General features: G+C 36.5%; 2 protein-coding genes across 2 annotated transcripts; both read right to left on the minus strand.

The window, feature by feature from the left end:
• Positions 1 to 204: 204 nt before the first annotated feature.
• Positions 205 to 1,807, minus strand: LOC114804367 (uncharacterized). Its single transcript, XM_054231542.1, has 5 exons — positions 1,509 to 1,807; positions 1,250 to 1,437; positions 1,019 to 1,170; positions 632 to 960; positions 205 to 576 (listed from the first exon to the last, which is right to left on the minus strand). The coding sequence occupies exons 2-5, from the start codon at positions 1,432 to 1,434 to the stop codon at positions 466 to 468; spliced, it is 777 nt and encodes a 258-aa protein (XP_054087517.1). The 5' UTR covers positions 1,435 to 1,437; positions 1,509 to 1,807; the 3' UTR covers positions 205 to 465.
• Positions 1,808 to 2,768: 961 nt separating this feature from the next.
• On the minus strand, positions 2,769 to 8,606 carry LOC114804366 (uncharacterized). The gene is made up of 3 exons (XM_054231751.1): positions 8,125 to 8,606; positions 3,022 to 3,319; positions 2,769 to 2,880 (listed from the first exon to the last, which is right to left on the minus strand). The coding sequence occupies exons 1-3, from the start codon at positions 8,348 to 8,350 to the stop codon at positions 2,769 to 2,771; spliced, it is 636 nt and encodes a 211-aa protein (XP_054087726.1). The 5' UTR covers positions 8,351 to 8,606.
• Between the last annotated feature and the right edge of the window lie 6,256 nt (positions 8,607 to 14,862).

Raw genomic sequence — 14,862 nt, forward strand, 5'->3', positions numbered from 1 at the left:
TACAAAGGGCAGAATGCTTGATTCCACGAATTTCTTTGACTTCCAACGATTTGCCATTTCAGTTCAAACGTATTCAGTTTCCAATGAGACTTGCATTTGGGATGACAATCAACAGGTCTCAAAGACAGTCGCTGGAGGTGTGTGGCATAAATTTCATTCACGAGTTGAAAAATCATCTTCTCTGTACATTTACTCACCGGAACAGAAAACAAATAATGTTGTTTATTAAGCTGCGTTACATTGAAAAAAAAAAATTTAGAAAAATCGCAAATAAATGTTTTCCAACACTATACAAATTCAACTTTGTTTTCAAAACAAATAATTTCACTCAGTGCAACGACTGCCGGGTCAGCTAGTTAATTATAGGTTCTCATTGTATGCAATATTCTTTTAAATTTTCTTCTTTCACAATTTCTAATAGTCAATATCAGTAATAACTAATTAAGATTTGTTCACATGTATCTGTTATTTTAGAATTGCTTCCTGAAGAAGCGCACAAAGCGGTCCATCGAATAGAACGTGAAGCAAGAGCGCGCTCAAATAAGTCACCAGCAAGCATCCCACAAATATTGAAAACTGAAATTTTGTAAAATGAAATCAAATAATTGAATATTGAAATTTCCCTACTCACTGTTTGTCCCGCAGAATTATAGATGGGTGTGTCTGCTGTGAATACCAGCAGCCGAATTATGATCGGACCCACAAGCAGGCAAACCGGAGAGAGACGCTCCAAAACATACAAGTATCTGCCATCAAGCAGAAAACTAAGCGGTCGCCAGGCCTGATAGTTTTCGGCTGTGAGTGTTGTCCAGAGCAGCATCAATGACCACATGACATGCGAAATAGTGAAGAGTGTTGCCTGACACCAGCGGCCATATGTTACATTAGGCAGCAGTTTGTCGTAGCCGTATTTGTAACCAAATATAAATAGGCCCGCCATTAGCAGATAGGCAAGCCAACCTGTTGTATATTATTTTGTGAGATCGTGAGTGAGTGCCGAAATTTCATGCATGCTTACCACATATTAGCACCACCAAATTCATTTTCAAGTTAGATTGCGTCCGTTGCAGAATGTACCCAACACAGATGCCCATTATATACGGTGAAATACGTAGACAAATATTGTCGAAGACCAAATTGAAATCGGCTAGTTCATTTTGCATATATGTCCTACGAGAAAAGCGGAGGCATTGCTTGAGGTGTTAAAAATTTCAGTAAATTGTTTTGTTATTGTTGTTGTGCATCCTACCCAATCGAGAATTCCGTGTGTGTGACTGGATCTGACTCCCAAACCACAGAAGCTAATATCGAGATCACAAAGGTGGCCACACCAATTATCGTGGCATAAGCGGAGTGGATCTCGGCGAGGAGTAGCACCAAGGAGGCCACTATAAAGAACTGCATTTCCAGCGAAAGAAACCAGGTCCAAGGCATGCACTGGGGAGTGATAGAATTGAACACGTATTTAGGGAAATTTAAAATAAAAATCGAAGGAATTTTTTTCCTACCCGTTGCTCCAATGGATAGAAGGTGTCCACATAGAGCACGTTGCTCAATTTCTTGTTGCATGTTTTGTAGTCTAACGATGGTATTTCTAGTGCGATGTTGTTGTAAAAATGCTTATCCAGCAGATGCTCAGCGAAGGTGCAAAATGCAAATGAAGGAGTTACGCTGAAATTAGTAAATATATGTGACTATTAAATACCCTGTTTTAACGTCTCTGGTTATGTACGTTCTTATTTTCAGTTTATCAAAGTCATCAACCAAAGCCAACGTTGTATAGCGACATCTAGCGGCAAAATAATAACCTAACATTTACCATTTTTTTGTTGAATACAAATAGAGAACGTAAAATACAGGTTCTCGCTTTAAATTAAATTAAATAAACTTTCAAAGTTATCAATGAAGTCAGAAAATTATTTGTAACTTTAAAATATGACCTTCTTGCGAAAGTATATATTAATAATTATTTTTACTCTAAATTCAAGTTCATCAAAATTTCAGGTTTAATTTTCGTTTAACGTTCTATAATTGTATTTATTTTCATACACAACAATTACAAATGGTATCTCCATAGCGATACCAGATATAGTACCGGCACGTAGTCCACGCTTTACACATCCCCAATCCTGTGCTCTTGATATTTTTTGCATTTTTGACGATCTGTCAGCTCCATTCTACACTAGACTGTGATCAATAAGAGCGCCAGTAGGAATTTCGGGTATTTCTGATCAGCCGCTTTACACATGATATTCACGGATTACATCCCTTAGATCCTTTACTGAAGTGGTTCGTCAGTTTAAAACTTAACTCCAAACTTGTGCTGTGTAGCACCAGTGCATGAGAGAGAGAGCCCCCAAGTAGTCCCGAGCATCTGTCTACATTGTGCTCCCACAACTGTTTACTGTCCAAGACTATTCCAAGATACTTGTAATCCTTTAGCAGCACTGTTCCACTGCAGAGCTAGATGTTTAATTTAGCTCCGCCATGAAGGGATTTTATACTTTCTTGTAAAAACCTTCTAAGTTTTACTACGCTTTCAGACCCGTCAACGTTGTATTGTATTCAATTCTGAGCAGTATTGAGATATTTATTTTGGAGGGAATTTCCTCAACATTTAAATAATTATTATTGTATTATTTACATCATAGAACATTAAAATCGGTCCTGTCGAACTTAAATTACAAGTGATGTAACTAACCCGACTTTGTTATAAATGTGTATGTATGTATATATATATAATATAGTAATATTATTTTATTTAATACTTACGACAGAGCCTTCTGTAGAGTTTGCTTCAGAACAAAAAACATTTGCTGCGAGACTTGATATTTCTCGCTGGGAAATTTTTGTAGAAATTCGGCAGCCAATTTTGAACCACTATTCAATGAAAAAGAAATGTTTAGTATTATTACACTCACGTTTTACACACATAGGAGTGAACAATAATAATGGTCAATATGTGAAATGAACTGGAAATTAGTCTCTGGTAATTCCCAAGGATCATTTCATCCATTGAACCTTATAAGCTGACTCAACTTTACAAAGAAATAGATGTCAATCAAAAAGCTGGAGTACTGCAGAGCGGGCACTGTTAGCAATTCCTTTCCATTCTTGGGCTCAATATTGCTGGAAACAGCTTTTATTTGTGTGTCCAAATATTCATAAATTATAAGTAAGTTGAAGACTATATAGATAAGTGTCAGTGGTGTTATCTCACCAACGAAAGCGTTATAAAGAACATTATGCGGCGAAATGGCGTTTAGAATTTCGTCTACTTTATACGAGCGTGGCTTGATCGAAATTTTCGGCATGTCCACTGTGGAGAATTTTTAGAATGAAATGAAAAATCAAGCAATTAATAAATTGTGTTGATGGAAAATTCGTTTTATGCTTTACAGATATATATACATATATATGTACAGTGGTTTTCCGAAATAACGAACAAATTAATTGTCAGGCCTGTTGGTTACATCGAATTTTTCGTTAATTCGAGTACTCACTTAGATGTATATTTTTCAATAAAAAACGAGTTAAATATCCGTAAATTGAAGTTTAATAAATTCTTTTATTACTTATTTGTTAAAAAATGAAAAACCATAACAAAACAACTCAAATCAGCTAAATTCTTCCAAAATGGACCAATTCTGACACTTATACAGACATATATTTGGTGCTGATCAATAATTTTAAGCTTTTTTATAAAATGCAACATTTTTTCAATTTGCACATTTCTTTTGAATTTTTTCAAGTTTTATTTTTAATTCTGGTTCGATGTTATTTGATTTTTTCTCTTTCTTCATTGTGTTCGTTAAACCGAGTACTTAAAAATCACCGATGTTCGTTATTTAAGGTACCCAATGTAACAAATTTGCTTGTTCGTTATAAGCGGTTTTCGTTAAAACGAATATTCGTTATTTCGGAAAATTACTGTATAAGTATATAATAGGTGAATATAATGTTGAAATATAACGGTTTAAACGGGAAGAATAAAAAGAAAATTATGAGATATAAAATACACATATGTTCTTAATAATAAAATAAAATAGAAAAAACAAATAATCACACTACATTTTTTATAAGATTTGACCAATATTTACTGCCACAAATCTATTTACAATCTGATAAACATAATGAATATGAAATCTGCTGGTGCAGTTGGAATCGCGCGATAGGAGATATAATTATAGAGCTGTGATTGCTGCCTTTACGCACTTTACGGTGCTATCACGGGCTCAGTAGGCAACTAAAAAACAAAGCCCCCTCTCGCAAACCCTAAGTAACGCTGACCAACAAAGATGAGCACACCGTCACAGCGTTTGAGAGACAAGTCCTTCGAATGATTTATGGTCCGTTATGCGTGGGTGTAGGTGAGTACCTTTTTGGTTGGAATGAACATCGGTCATTAAATCACCACATCACGTTAAACGTATTTTAATATAATAGTTAATCGACGACGATGGAACAGATGTTCCATTGCCCGACCGTGAAGAAATTAGAATAGCAATTACCCGCTTGAAGAACAACAAGGCGGCGGGGGCCGATGGATTGCCGGCCGAGCTATTCAAATACGGCGGCGAAGAGCTGATATGGTGCATGCATCAGCTTCTTTGCGAAATATGGTCGGAAGAAAGTATGCCCGACGATTGGAATCTCAGTGTACTCTGCCCAATCCACAAAAAGGGAGACCCCACAATCTGCGCCAACTATCGTGGGATAAGCCTCCTTAACATCGCTTATAAGGTTCTATCGAGCGTACTGTGTGAAAGACTAAAGCCCACCGTCAACAAACTGATTGGACCTTATCAGTGTGGCTTTAGACCTGGAAAATCAACAACTGACCAGATATTCACCATGCGCCAAATCTTGGAGAAGACCCGTGAAAAAAGGATCGACACACACCATCTATTTGTCGACTTTAAAGCTGCTTTCGACAGCACGAAAAGGAGCTGCCTTTATGCCGCGATGTCTGAATTTGGTATCCCCGCAAAACTAATACGGCTGTGTAAGTTGACGTTGAGCAACACCAAAAGCTCCGTCAGGATCGGGAAGGACCTCTCCGAGCCGTTCGATACCAAACGAGGTTTCAGACAAGGTGACTCGCTATCGTGCGACTTCTTTAACTTGATGCTGGAGAAAATTATAAGAGCTGCAGAGCTAAATAGAGAAGGTACAATCTTCTACAAGAGTGTACAGCTCCTGGCGTACGCCGATGATATTGATATCATCGGAAACAACACCCGCGCCGTTAGTTCTGCTTTTTCCCGCCTGGATAAGGAAGCGAAGCGAATGGGTCTGGTGGTGAACGAGGACAAGACGAAATATCTCCTGTCATCAAACAAACAGTCAGCGCATTCGCGTCTTGGCTCCCACGTCACTGTTGACAGTCATAACTTTGAAGTTGTAGATAATTTCGTATACCTAGGAACCAACATTAACACCGATAATAATGTCAGCCTTGAAATCCAACGCAGAATCACTCTTGCCAACAGGTGCTACTATGGACTGAGTAGGCAATTGAAAAGTAAAGTCCTCTCTCGACGAACAAAAACTAAACTCTACAAGTCCCTCATCATTCCCGTCCTACTTTATGGTGCAGAAGAGTGGACGGTGTCAACATCCGATGAGACGGCACTAGGAGTTTTCGAGAGAAAGGTTTTGCGGAAGATTTACGGTCCCTTAAACATTGGCAACGGCGAATACCGCAGAAGATGGAATGATGAGCTGTATGTGTTGTTCGACGACATAGACATAGTCCAGCGAATAAAAAGACAGCGGCTACGCTGGCTGGGTCATGTTGTTCGAATGGATGAAAGTGCCCCAGCTCTGAAAGTTTTCGATGCAGTACCCGCTGGTGGAAGCCGAGGAAGAGGGAGACCTCCACTCCGGTGGAAGGACCAGGTGGAGAAGGACCTGTCTTCACTTGGTATTACCAATTGGCGCCAAACCGCCAAAAGGAGAGATGCGTGGCGCACTGTTGTGGACTCGGCTATAACCGCGTAAGCGGTTTCTACGCCAGTTAAGAAGAAGAAGTTAATATAAAAAAGGCAATTTTAGAAGCAGAAGCTTAAATAAATAAAATATAGTAGTAAGTACGTCTTAAGTTGATACATTTCATTTCACTTAGCCTTATGTCTGTCTTAGCCTGTCTGTTAAAGTTTTTTCTCAATAAATAACATAATTTAAATACAACAACTCGGAAAGTTTTTTTTTTTCATTGTCAAGAGGTTTTTCTTCTGCGTGATAGTTGCTCTGACTTTAGAAAACAGTCGTTCACTCGAGACTGAAGTGGCCACTATATGTAAATATTGAGAAGCCGGAAACGCACTTTTCATACCAACCCACAATTCTATTGGATTAGGAGTAACAGCTGATTCAAGATACATTTGTTCTTCAACCTTCCGTTGTAATTATATAATAGATAAATTTGACAGCTTCTATTTCATGGTTTGGTGGACCAAACGTTTATGATGGCTCCATTGTCAAACAAGTGTTCTGTTTTATACTCATGCGAAGATTCTGTCATATCAGCGCCAATCTTTGCATATTCTATGAAACAATTTAGAGATTAGTTTTTCTCTTAACCATAGCATCATTAAAATGCGCAGTAATTTGGATCTCGAATCTAATGCAGTAGCAAATGCCAATGGCGATTACCGAAAACCTATAAAGAGCTATAACTAAGCCATAAATAAAGTTATTAAAGTGAAATTTGATACAAAGGGTCGCAGTAAGCAGGGGCATATTTGTAAGTAATTTTTTTAGTGGTCGTGACCATGCCATAAAATAGGTTTTTTGTGTTATATATAAATCGCAAACCACTAAAGCTATATAAACCAAACATTCTGCAGTCATTTCCCTTACGTAGCTCATCACACACCATGAAAATAGGTGAAATCGGATAATAAACACGCCCACTCCCATACAAAGATTATTTTGAAAATTACTAAAAGTGTGTTATGGGGTGGCATCACTCACATAACAATTGTCGAAATCGGTCTATAACTTTTCAATGCCTTGGATATCGAACATGGAGAACTGCGTGCCTAAGGGTAATTTTTCAACGAAAATTTCGGTAAATCTATCAGATATTGTAATATAATTCAGAGAAAAGATTGCTTTTGCTTGAAATAGTGTGCTTCTGCACCAAAAATAGTTGAAAATATTAGAAATTATAGATTCTTCAAAAATACGGTGGGCTTTATAAATTATAAATCGGTTATAATGTATATTATACGTAATATTTAGTTTCTGAAAAAAAAACGCTTATATTGTATTTATCTTTTAAAATTAGAAAAATATTGCTTGTTAGTACAATTTTGTTTTGTTTCACTAGTTGCAATTATATGAAATGTAAAAATATATCTATTTACGTTTCAATAAAAAAAACTGTCACAATGAAATCAGCTGTTTCGAAATGAAATTCGAATTGAAATGAAATCGCACGAATTGCATAACATGCCTGATAATGTAGCTTTGAGACGAACAAATTCTCCTACTAAAGTGATATTTATACTCGTGACTTTTGACGGATACGATACTCTACAATATACATATATGGAAACTCATGGGAAACATCGAACGCAAGTAATCAAAAATAGTCCGAAACACAAATCTTTAACTATTGGTGAATTTGAACCAGTCTAAAGGCATACATCTGAATATAGAAGCGAACAAATTTTGAAGACATTCGAAGATTGGGGTATTAATGAAACTAAAATATTAGCATTTGTTACTGATAATGCTACCAATGTTATAAAAGCAGTAACCTCAGACTTTGGAAAAAAATACCACATTCTGTGTTTTGCATACACGTTAAATTTAGTTGCAAAATCAGCATTAGGATTCCAAGAATTAGAAACCGTTTTATGAAAAATTAAAAAGGTTTTAGATGGTTCAAACACAGTATTGTTTTGTACCTCCATAAATAATAAGGATAATGCTATTGGAAAAGCCAAAGGGATGGACATGAACTCTTCTGATAGTTCTGATACAGCTGAGAACTCCTTAAGTATTTGGAATGATCATCATTAGTTAGTCCAAATGAATTGGAAGATAAACAGAAGCAATGTTAGATATGTTAACCGAGCAATATATAAAGATAAATATGTTTAAAGAACTCACCTCCGAATTTAATGTCCACAGTTCCAGTGTTCGTGGTAGTTTTTCGCGCAAAGCGTTTCATATTTCTTAAAAGAGAGTTTTTGTAATCAACTACGAATCCGAAATTATTTCCAAACGCATCATTGTTGGATTCAGAGTTGTTGATAATTGAGTGATAACTGCGCATAACAAAGAACAAGGCATAAACGAAGAAGGAACTGCAGATGAATGTGCTGAAATTAAACATCAGAATACAAAAATAAAAAAGTAAATAAGGGCTGATTAAATTCGGACAAGACCGAATAGTCGAACTATTAAGAGTGCAGGAATATAAAACCTTTTTTCAACTTATTCTAAATCTCTCGAGTATCATATCATGATGGGGTTTTCCAACTAACTAACTTTGTATCTTTCTAGTTTCTTCAACAAAGGGACTGTATAGTTTATATATCGGGAAATCCAAGTAGAGGTACTTTTTTCAATATTCGTGGCAATCTGTCATGTTATTTTTGTTCAGTATTGTTTGGCTTTTCCTCATGGAGAGACTTACGCCTGAACAAGGTTTACAAATTGTTCAACTTTATTATGAACATTCACGTTCTGTAAAGAATATTCGACCGAACAGACCACGTCCAGCACGTAGTAAAGAAAATATAGCGCCCGTGAGAGTTTACGCGAAAACCGTGGACGATTCGGCGTCGTTCGCAGCAACTCGGACTGATGGAAGGAATGACTTGGCGCATTTTACATAGAGATCTTAAATTGAAAGTGTACAAAATACAGCTTCAAAAGTTTCAAGAAGATCCGACGTTTTCGCGTCAAATTCTGTTCCGCGATGATGCCCATTTCTGGCTCAATGGGTAAGAAAACAAGCAAAATTTTCGCATTTGGGACGTAGAGCAACCTGACGAGATTAAAAAGCTCTTATTTCATGCAGAAAAAACAACGATTTGGTGTGGTTTGTTGGCCGGTGATTCCAAATAAATGCACATTCCATCGGTCCATATTTCTTCAAAAATGATGACGGTAAAAATGTAACCGTCAATAACGACCGTTAACCTCGCCATGATAACCGACAACTACGCCACATCCATCAATGGATTTATTGAGAGAACACTTCGGTGGGTAGTTAATTTCACGTTTTGGGCCGGTCGATTGGCCACCAAGATCGTGTGACTTTTTTTCTGTGGGGATATGTCAAGTCCAAAGTCAATGCGGACAATCCTGCTACGATTCAGACCATTTAAATTTGAATTTTCTGCGTTTTTATACTCTCGCAACAAAAGTTGCTAAAGCGTTAACTCACTAACGAAAAAAGTCAGAAACACTAAATTTTATAGAAGAAATAGCAGAAAGAAGCTGAACTCAGATTTGTTTACAAAATAGGAAATAGGAGCATCACCCACTTATGGGTCAAAAACCAATAAGGATAGCGGAATAAAATTTTACACAAATACTGTATATGATCTGTGGCATCACTTGTGAAAAAATTGTCGAAATCGGACTATAACTTTTTAATGCCCCTGATATTGAATATGAAGAACTTATTGCCTTAGGGTAATTTTTCACCGAAAATATCGGTAAATGTCTCAGATATCTTAATTTAATTCAGAGGAAATCTCATTCTTCTAATAATGTGTCTCTGTACCAGAATTGGTTAAAATCGGGTCATAACTTCCCCTAGCCCTCATATACCTACCAGAGAGCTGCAATGGGTATATCATTTTCGTGCACACTCGAATGTCCACTCTGATTTTGTTTGATCAAACTTTTCGGTATGAATACACGTATTGATCGCTTGGAGACATGTTCAAAACGAACGAGCCTTTCGCGACACTCGAAACACAAGCATATATGCTTGTTTTAACAGAGTGCTGAGTTGACACTCGTTTGTGAACGAGCTGGCACTCTAACCCGATCGTATTGAATGTGATCGAGTCACACACGAGTGTGCACAAAATTTCAGAATATGTATGTATGTAATTGGCAGTCATGCTATTATTGCGTAGTGATTGTCAACGATTATTGGTTTTGTTTGTTTTGTTTACTTTTTATAATTCATAATGACAACGATAGAAAATTCGGGTTGTGAGACATTTCCAATGGCACAAACACCTTATCTGGTCTACACCTGAAATTTGTGATTTAAAAAAAATTAAAATATTTAAGTGCAATGAAATGTTTTTATTTATGATTTATGAATTAATAAATAAAATAAGTTTTGAGTGAATTCTATTCTTAAATTGAATTATTCTTTTATAATATGTACTATGTACGTCTAATATTCAAATTATTCAACCAAAAAAGCTGAGACAGAACGCGTCATCCCGACGCCAACATACATACATATGTGTGTACGTATGTTTATCTATTATTTTTTGGTCTTCGAGTGCCACTCGAGTGTGTCGATCACAATCAACACGTGCACGACACGCCCGAAAATATAATATACATAAAATCCGAGTTTTCTGCTTGCACTCGAAGATAGGACCGTCGTGATTGTTTGTTTGCGTTATTTTCGCTTCGGGTTCCAAACTCGATCGAACACGTGTTTGAAGAGTGTTACGACACACTCGTACCGAATTTAAGCTAGTGTGATTGAACACACTCGAACATACCCGAAGCTGCTCTCTGATACCTACTACATTCATACCTAGGATTTTCAAAAATACGATGGGCTTAATAGCTTAAAAATCGGTTAATATGTGAAATATCTTAGCCAAATTAAATGAGCATATAATCTTGGACATAATGTATGTTGGTGGTGAAATGAGTGAAATCGGTCCAGGAATTACCGCAGCATATATACTATATATGATGATTTTCATTTTCCTATTGGGCTTTATGCTGAATATATAGCTCAAATTGTGTGTTATCTTAATAAAAATATAGCAATAAATTTCGAGAGTATAAAATGTTCGGTTGCACCCGAACTTAGCCCTTCCTTACTTGTTTTTTCTTTAAAAAAGTAGGAAACCTCGAAATGGATCACGTTTATATATGCATAGTGATGTACTTACATAGTATAAAAGATTAACTCAATTATATATGTATGTATGTATTTACACTTACATCAAAATGTAAGAATCCGTGTCGTTTCGAATACTGTAGACATCGCTAAGGACTCGATGCCACAAATAAGTACTATTGCGTACAACATGATTGCTTTGGAAGAGATACACATCTAGGATCTGTTGCAAGTCCTCGGCAACACAGGACGATGGAAAACAAATTAGCTGTTCTATTTTCTCAAACTGTTTTATAAATAGATAAGAATAATGTAAAATAGATTTTTGATGAAAACAATTTCAATTGGGAATTGCACAATTTTACCTTGAAACCATCTTCGTAGACCATCTCCAGCATGTAATGACCCACAATAACTTGTACGGCGAATGGTACAATAGTCTCATTGGCGAGAAAACTCCACGAAGCGTGTTGTACCTGATCCTTGTACTGATACAGCAAAGAGCGACAGATGCTCGGATTGTGGATACGCACATTTGCTGCACCGCCCAAAGCGCCACCGGCGTAGTAAGCCGTAGCATCATATACTTCATTAATCGTATGCAAAAAAAAAAAACAAGTAAGGAAGGGCTAAGTTCGGGTGTAACCGAACATTTTATACTCTCGCAATTTATTTATTTAACTTTATTAGTATAACACAAAATTTGACCCACATATTCGTGATATATACTGTATAAAGTCAATTGAAAGTTTGAAACCATAATATTAGGTTAGAGGCACCGAGGTCCTCATGTTCGATTAATGGAGCCTTGAAAACGTATGGTCCGATTTCGGCGATTTTTAGAATGGGGCTGCCACACTATAAAGGTAGTATTTATGCAAAGTTCTGCATCGATATCTTCACTAGTGCTTACTTTATATGTATATTGTAAAGTTAACGATTTAGATCGTCTTCAAAGTTCTGGTATATAGGAAGTAGGCGTGATTTTGAAGCGATTTGGCCTATTTTCACAACATATAATTGGGATGTAAGGAAACTATTACAAACCAAGTTTCATTGAAATCGGTCAAGTAGTTCCTGAGATATGGTTTTTGACCCATAAGTGGGCGACGCCACGCTCATTTTCCATTTTGTAAAAAAATCTGAGTGCAGCTTCCATCTGCCATTTCTTATATGAAATTTAGTGTTTCTGGCGTTTTTCGTTACTGCGTTAACTCACTTTTAGTAATTTTCAACCTAACCTTTGTATGGGAGGTGGGCGTGGTTATTATCCGATTTCAACTAATTTCATGGTGTGTGGTGGGGTACGTAAGAGAACTAACTGTAGAAAGTTTGGTTTATATATTTTGTGGGCGTGGCAGTGGTCCGATTTTGCCCATTTTCGAAAGCAACCCTCTCACGGCCCCAAGGAACGTGTGTTCCAAGTTTCATCAAGATATCTCAATTTTACTCAGACAGACAGACATTCGGATTTTGACTCGTCTCGTCACCCTGATCATTTTGATATATATAACCCTATATCTAACTCGTTTAGTTTTATGACTTACAAACAACCGTTATGTGAACAAAACTATAATACGCTCTTAGCAACTTTTGTTGCGAGAGTATAAAAACAATTGTTAAAATCAGCTGACAAAAATCATTGGCTTGCTGCCCACTCACACTTCACAGCCCAAAGCGAGCCACGCCGTAGGCCCTCCAAAAAGTTGTACATGTCCCGTATGCAGTTCTCACTTATGTTCCAGCCTTTATCGTTGAATTCAAAGAACCGCAATGTTGAATATGGGCTGAAACCTTCAAATATGTAATTGACACTGGTGACCACTGTAGCGCTCACATGACCCCATTCAAACATTAGCAAAATAAAGCAAATTCTGACTGACACGGACCACTTCATTTTGAACTCTTTCAAATAGTCTCGATATTGTCAACTTTAACGATCAACAAGTTTTGAAATTAACTTTGGGTACTCACTCTGAGCTTTCAACTTCTCAACTGATAGTGAAGTTGCGATTCATTTTCTGCCATAGCCACTGCCATTAATAAACATTTTCTACAACCATATTAATGTGTATTGAAATCTTCATGCGTATTCGCCAATACGCATATTGCTCCGAATACATATGGAGTACGTTAAACTGCTCTGAACTCTGAGTGAAATTGAAAGTTAAAAATGATTTTTCTTTTACGGTTTTAGTTTCTTTCAGTATTCGACATCACTTCATTTCATAGCAGTTCACTGGCCAATAGCAAAAACACATTTCAATATTGATATTGTTATACAAATGGCTATTCTAACCACACACTGCACTCGAAAAATACCGGATTAGAGGAGGTCTAGAAGAGGCCGAGGGTTATATGTATATGCCGAACTCAAATTCATTGATAAGGAACGAAATTTGAGATTGTGCTTACTTTATTGTAATAATGCAATCTTTTGCATAATGTTGCAATCCATCGGCCCCCGCCGCTTTGTTGTTCTTCAAGCGGGTAATTGCAAGTCGGTCAAGGGAACAACTGTTTCATCGCCATTTGGGTATCGGGTTCGCCATCTCCTTGAGTTGTACTTTCAATGCCAGTCAGTAGACTGGAGAAGTGTTCTCTCCACAAATTCTGTACACTCTAGGCATCAACCGCTAAATCACATCTGAGTGTCCTACAGATGCTCTGGTCTTGTGTTTGTTGACGGACGCGATTTGTCCGCATCTTTGAGACAAGATAGTGGTCCGAGTCGATGTTAGAACATCGGAGCGTACACAATTCAAAAGTAATGGAGACATGTCGTCCATCTATCACAACAAGATCGATCTGATTGGGAGTTGTTCGATCGATAACTGTTGGCTAACCAGAAAATACTTGATCTAAGACTGTTGTCGTGGCCACTCCAAAATGAACGGCAGTCCGAAACTAACTAACGTGAATTTCTACACATGACCCCATCAAAATTTTAGAGAAAATAACGATTTCTTTCTTGATAGAACCGATGCCTTATTACTTTTCTATTCAGTTAAATGTGATTCCCCCTTTATAATTATTAATAATTAGAGTTTTTGTTTTATTTAATTTTATTTTATTTTATTCAACACTGAAATAAAGGAATTTTTCTTGTATAATGGAATTTAATAAATACATATGTATACGAACAGTTCTCCATTAACGCTTAACATGCTAACAGTTTCGAATTCCCTTATCTGAAATGAATAATGCGGTAGTATCTGATTACAGCTCTTCAATATTAGTGCCGAGTCTCGAGTACTCGTGCAACTTTTAGCATCCTTTCTGCTTTTTAGTTATATCTTTAATATGCACATATTTTAGAAACACTAATTGAAGCTGACTAAAACTAAAAAGAAGTCTGTTACAATTACATTTACAATTACAATATAGCATAGTAGATTTAATAATCTTGTTATCAACATTTAATTTCTTTGGGTAAATATTGGGATATAGACAATAATTGAAATTTAATTCCGGCACGGCTACTGCGAATATTTAAAATTACACATTTTGTTTATTAAAGTATATCCATATATTCTTACAAATGTGATCCTAACGATTCTTAGTCCACTTTAACAGTTTATTATTGTCATTTCAATATCGAAAAAGTCAACATTTACTACCATTTATATTGAATGCAAAGTGTGGCGGTTCGTTTTTGCTTTTTATCAGCTGATAGAAAAGAAATAAATGAACGGAAATGAATAAAACTGTAGCTTGCGGAACGCATAAACCCTTTGGGCATTACAATTACTTGTATATTCTTTAATATAATACTTGCACATATTCATATA

The sequence above is a fragment of the Zeugodacus cucurbitae genome, chromosome 5, assembly GCF_028554725.1.
Source record: "Zeugodacus cucurbitae isolate PBARC_wt_2022May chromosome 5, idZeuCucr1.2, whole genome shotgun sequence".
Taxonomy (NCBI): domain Eukaryota; kingdom Metazoa; phylum Arthropoda; class Insecta; order Diptera; family Tephritidae; genus Zeugodacus; species Zeugodacus cucurbitae.

Coding starts and splice junctions, on each gene's coding strand:
- LOC114804366 (XM_054231751.1), bottom strand. CDS start 8,350: ATGTTTAATTTCAGCACATTCATCTGCAGTTCCTTCTTCGTTTATGCC. Junction 3,320..8,124: donor TGTGGACATTAAATTCGGAG/GTGAGTTCTTTA, acceptor AATTCTCCACAG/TGGACATGCCGAAAATTTCG. Junction 2,881..3,021: donor AAGTTGAGTCAGCTTATAAG/GTTCAATGGATG, acceptor TTCATTGAATAG/TGGTTCAAAATTGGCTGCCG.
- LOC114804367 (XM_054231542.1), bottom strand. CDS start 1,434: ATGCCTTGGACCTGGTTTCTTTCGCTGGAAATGCAGTTCTTTATAGTG. Junction 961..1,018: donor TTTGGTGGTGCTAATATGTG/GTAAGCATGCAT, acceptor AATATACAACAG/GTTGGCTTGCCTATCTGCTA. Junction 577..631: donor ATAATTCTGCGGGACAAACA/GTGAGTAGGGAA, acceptor ACAAAATTTCAG/TTTTCAATATTTGTGGGATG.